This window comes from Gavialis gangeticus, unplaced genomic scaffold (assembly GCF_001723915.1).
Source record: "Gavialis gangeticus isolate Ggan-Ray unplaced genomic scaffold, GavGan_comp1, whole genome shotgun sequence".
Lineage (NCBI taxonomy): Eukaryota > Metazoa > Chordata > Crocodylia > Gavialidae > Gavialis > Gavialis gangeticus.
The window spans coordinates 209,460,155-209,464,009 of NW_017728992.1; the positions used below are offsets into that span (position 1 = coordinate 209,460,155).

At 54.2% G+C, this 3,855-nt stretch overlaps 1 protein-coding gene across 4 annotated transcripts in view; it reads right to left on the reverse strand.

Annotated features, from left to right (window-relative positions):
- Positions 1–3,855, reverse strand: part of SCRIB (scribbled planar cell polarity protein) — a 157,891-nt gene that overhangs the window by 75,630 nt on the left and 78,406 nt on the right. For all 4 annotated transcript variants that reach the window (XM_019528277.1, XM_019528278.1, XM_019528276.1 and 1 more), the window contains exons 23-24: positions 2,395–2,571; positions 1,328–1,444 (exon numbers count right to left, since the gene is read on the reverse strand). In XM_019528277.1, the coding sequence (XP_019383822.1) occupies positions 1,328–1,444; positions 2,395–2,571 (294 nt within the window). The remainder of the gene's footprint in view (positions 1–1,327; positions 1,445–2,394; positions 2,572–3,855) is intronic.

Genomic DNA, 3,855 nt, shown 5'->3' on the forward strand with positions numbered 1-3,855 from the left:
CACCTGCAAGGGGGCAGAGGCTGCCTCAGAGGGGCTGGGGCCCAAGGGCAGTGTGGACAAGGTGTGGGGGAGGAGAGGGTGGTGCCCCATGTCAGGGGAGCGCTTGTGTGTTTGTGGCGGGGAAGAAAGAAGAAGGGGGCAGCCCAGGAGATCTGCTGTGGGGAGAAGGCAGACACATGGCTGAGACTGGTTGGGGAGGAGGAAAAAACCCACCGTGTGCCTGTGTGATGTGGTGGGAAGGGGTCTCAGGGGTATGGATGCTGCCTTCAGGGGACGGGAAGTGCTAGTGCCCTGTTCTGGGAGGCAGGGAAGCCCTTTGGTTGTCTTCAGGGGCAGGAACATGCAGGCACATGTGTAGCCTGATGAGGGGCTTGGGTTGCACACAGGCCTTCCAGCCCTGCACCCCCATGGACCCACCTTCTCTCCCCAAACATTACATGTGCACACGTCTCTCCTTCCCTCTCCCCAGCAAGCAAGTGTGCCTGCTTGTGCTTTCCTTGTGGCTGCAAGTTGTCACGGGGTGAAGTAACCCACATGCAATGTGCAGTCAGGGGGGGACTGGACACTGTGTGCACAAGTGTCCATGCACCTGAGGGAGGAGTGTGATGGTTCACTTTGGTGGGGGATTTGTCATGAGGATGGAGAGCATGCATGAGACCGCTGGGTGTGGGAGGCCAGGGGCAGCAGGACTCTCGCAGAGGGAGGTGTTGTACATGTGGGCTGGCTGCCCCTGGAAGGGGAGGAGGCTTCCTTGCCATCGGCTGCTGGGGTGAAGGCCTTGAGTGTACTTGCGTGCCTGACTCTTTGGTGGGTACAGAAAGGACGGGGAGCATCTGAGAGTTCCTGTTGTAGGGCAGGCAGGACAGGGAGCAAGCACGCAGGGAGAGGGCATGGGGGGAAGAGCCTGGTTGTCCCCTGCTAGGAAAAGGAAGGAAACTGCCCTGGACTTGCTGAGCAGATCAGAAAGCAGAGCATAGACACACATGAGATGCGCTGCTGGGGAGGGCTCCTGTGACTTGCTGGAGGAGGAAGGCCAAGGGCACGTGTGTGTGTCTCCTTCCCTGCCAGGGGTGCACAGGTGGCTGCTCATGGGGGAAGCAGGCATCTGACGATGGCCTGGCAGGGGTGGGGAGGTGCAGAGTGCACTGTAGGGGGAAGGAAAGGAGCACGTTCATGCTGGAAGAACACAGGCAGGGACGCGTGCAAGAGGCATAGGCGAGGGCATGTTCCTATGCCCCTACCACATGCTAGCTCTCCGGGGTGGGGACAGGCATGCACATGCATGTTTCCTGGGGGGAAGGCAGATAGAGGGTGGACAATTCAGCACCTTGGAAATGAAGATGCCCTCATCAGTTGGATCGAAGGGGTTCCCGGCATGACCTTTTGCTCCCCCCCGTATGCTGATGCCCAGCTTCTCCCCAGGTGCCTTCTCAATGCAGATTTCCTGTGGACACAAACGGTGTCTGCTTCCAAGTCGGTTTAGACCTGCGATTCTCAGCTGGACAGCTATGACCCACCCTGGGGTGTCTTGATACCCTCCCTTTCAGGGGTCCCGCGGGGTGCTGTGCAATGCCAGCAGTGCTAGGCGTGCAAACACGATTCACAAGACAAACCCAGAGATTTCAAACAGGAAGCCACAGGATTAAAGATCACCTGAACTGCTGTGGTCTTTCTGAGTTCTTTTCAACAGAAAAGTTGTGCTATTATTTTTCTCTAGTCAAAAACTGAGGGAAAACTAAAAGCTGACATTTTCTTAGGGTTGCCTTGAGTCTAACGAGGGGCTCCCTGAGGCTAACGGCTAGGAACCACTGGTCTGGATTCAGCTGGGGCTGCTGCTAGCAGACTCCCGCGGGGGCGGGGCAGCCATCCAGGGACAGCATGCCTGGAAGAGATCCGGTCTGCGACTTTCCCCTGCTCTGGCTTAATTAGCTGCATTTGGTTTGGCTTTGCCCTTTTCTCCCTTTCCTGTATTTCTGTTCTGAGCAACAGGTCTAACTCATGCAAACCTGCCCAGCCCTCAGGCACAGGGTGTCTCGTGTACAATGATGAACCCCTGACGGTCTCCACTGGGATTCCCACCTGCTTTTCTGAGGCTACCTCTGCAGTAAGTGGAAGAAGGGGAAAACTCAGGCTGCACCTCCAAGCCTGAGTTCCAGCTGAACTCAGAGGGAGGAGAAACCATCTGCCTGTGGAGACTCACCCAGAGGCAGGAATCGCAGGAGTCTCTATTGGAAATCCCCTCCCTTGGCGAAAAAGGGGCAGGAGCTGTGTAAGCTCCTGGGGGTTTTAATGCTAGTAAATCCCCAGCTGGTACAAGCCCTGTTGGCATGGCCCACGGTGGTGTCCATGACCTCTCCTCTGTGTTGCCCCCTGCCTTCCCCACTTGGTACCTACCTGCATGCCAGGGGGCGGAGGGTCTCGCCTCACTAGCATGGTCAGCTCCTGGCTGTTGGAGAGCAGAGCATTCACGGCCTCCTGGTGAGTTGCATGCCGCAGGTCAATGCCATTCACCTCCAGGATCCTGTCCCCAACACGCAGCCCACTGCGAGATGCTAGCCCCTGAGGAATGACCTGCAGAGAGCCACAGTGATTACAGTGGGAAAAGGCCTCGGAGGGGAGCAGATGTTTGCCTCCTGGCAGAGAAACTGATGCAGTGAAACCCACTCCAAAGAGCCTGGCCCAACCAGTGGGCAGCACTTCCTTAGTGAACCCCATGGACTCCCCCAACTGCATCCTCAGCTGGCACCCAACACTGCCAGATGCCTCCATGACCCCCAGGGAGGCTCCGCCTGCTGCACCCATGACTGCTGGTGCAAGGGCCTGCATGGTGTCTGACAAAGCTGCTCAAAGGAACTCCCCGGGTATCCAGGCACTGGAACCAGAAATTCTCCCTGATACGTGATGATACCCGGCAGGGCAATGCACAGGACTGGAGCGCTGCCACTTCTATTTAGGAAGAACAGAGGGAATAAGAGGTTGGTGGATGGGGGGCATGTTCCAGCAGCGATGACAGCAATTGCTTAGATTTCCTGGCAAGTGGGAAGGGCAGGGTTTTGAACTATATGGATCTGTGTGCTGGGACTGTCCAGGAGAGGCACCTGCTACCAACCACCGATCACCCAGGTGACAGAACAAGTGATTCCTGCCCATAATGCACAGGAAGGACCCCTGCACGGTTCTGGGGGTATGTCTGGGAAGTCTCCTGCAACAGGCAGAGGAACACCCATGGAGTTTCCTGAATGGCAGTCCTAACTCTTCCAACACAGAAGACACTATGTCTAACATGAGGTAACTCCATCTGGGACACACTGTGACCTGTAAAGGTGCATTAATGCCAGACAAGAAGCTGGCTGGCTGCAATCACGAAAGAAGATGACTCTGCCTAAAATCCCATGTGGTGCAATGGCAAAGTGAAGACAATAATTCAAAACTAAAAAAGGAATTATAACAAACGAATAAGGATTAAACAGAGAGCAATCAATATGCACTGGAACTTCTAAAGAGTAGACAGTTGATAAGGGAAGCTAAAGACATAGGGAAAGGACACAGAGCTGGCACAGGTTAGAACCGGGAGAAGGAATTTTTATAATATGTTTGAAACAAAATACTTCCGCTTAGTTTCTTAACTGGTTCCTCAAAAACCAAGCATTAAGCAAAACAAACGTTAAGTGAAACCGAAAGTATTTGATGACCCAAGATGGCAACTGCAATTGTTTTTAATGACTCAAGATGGTGACCGTGGGCATTATAAGTACGAAACTCACTAAGCTAAGTGAAATCAAGTGTCAATTTAAAATGAGCATTATAGCGAAATAGCGCTAAGCGAAATAGCATTAAGCGGGGGTTGCCTGTAGA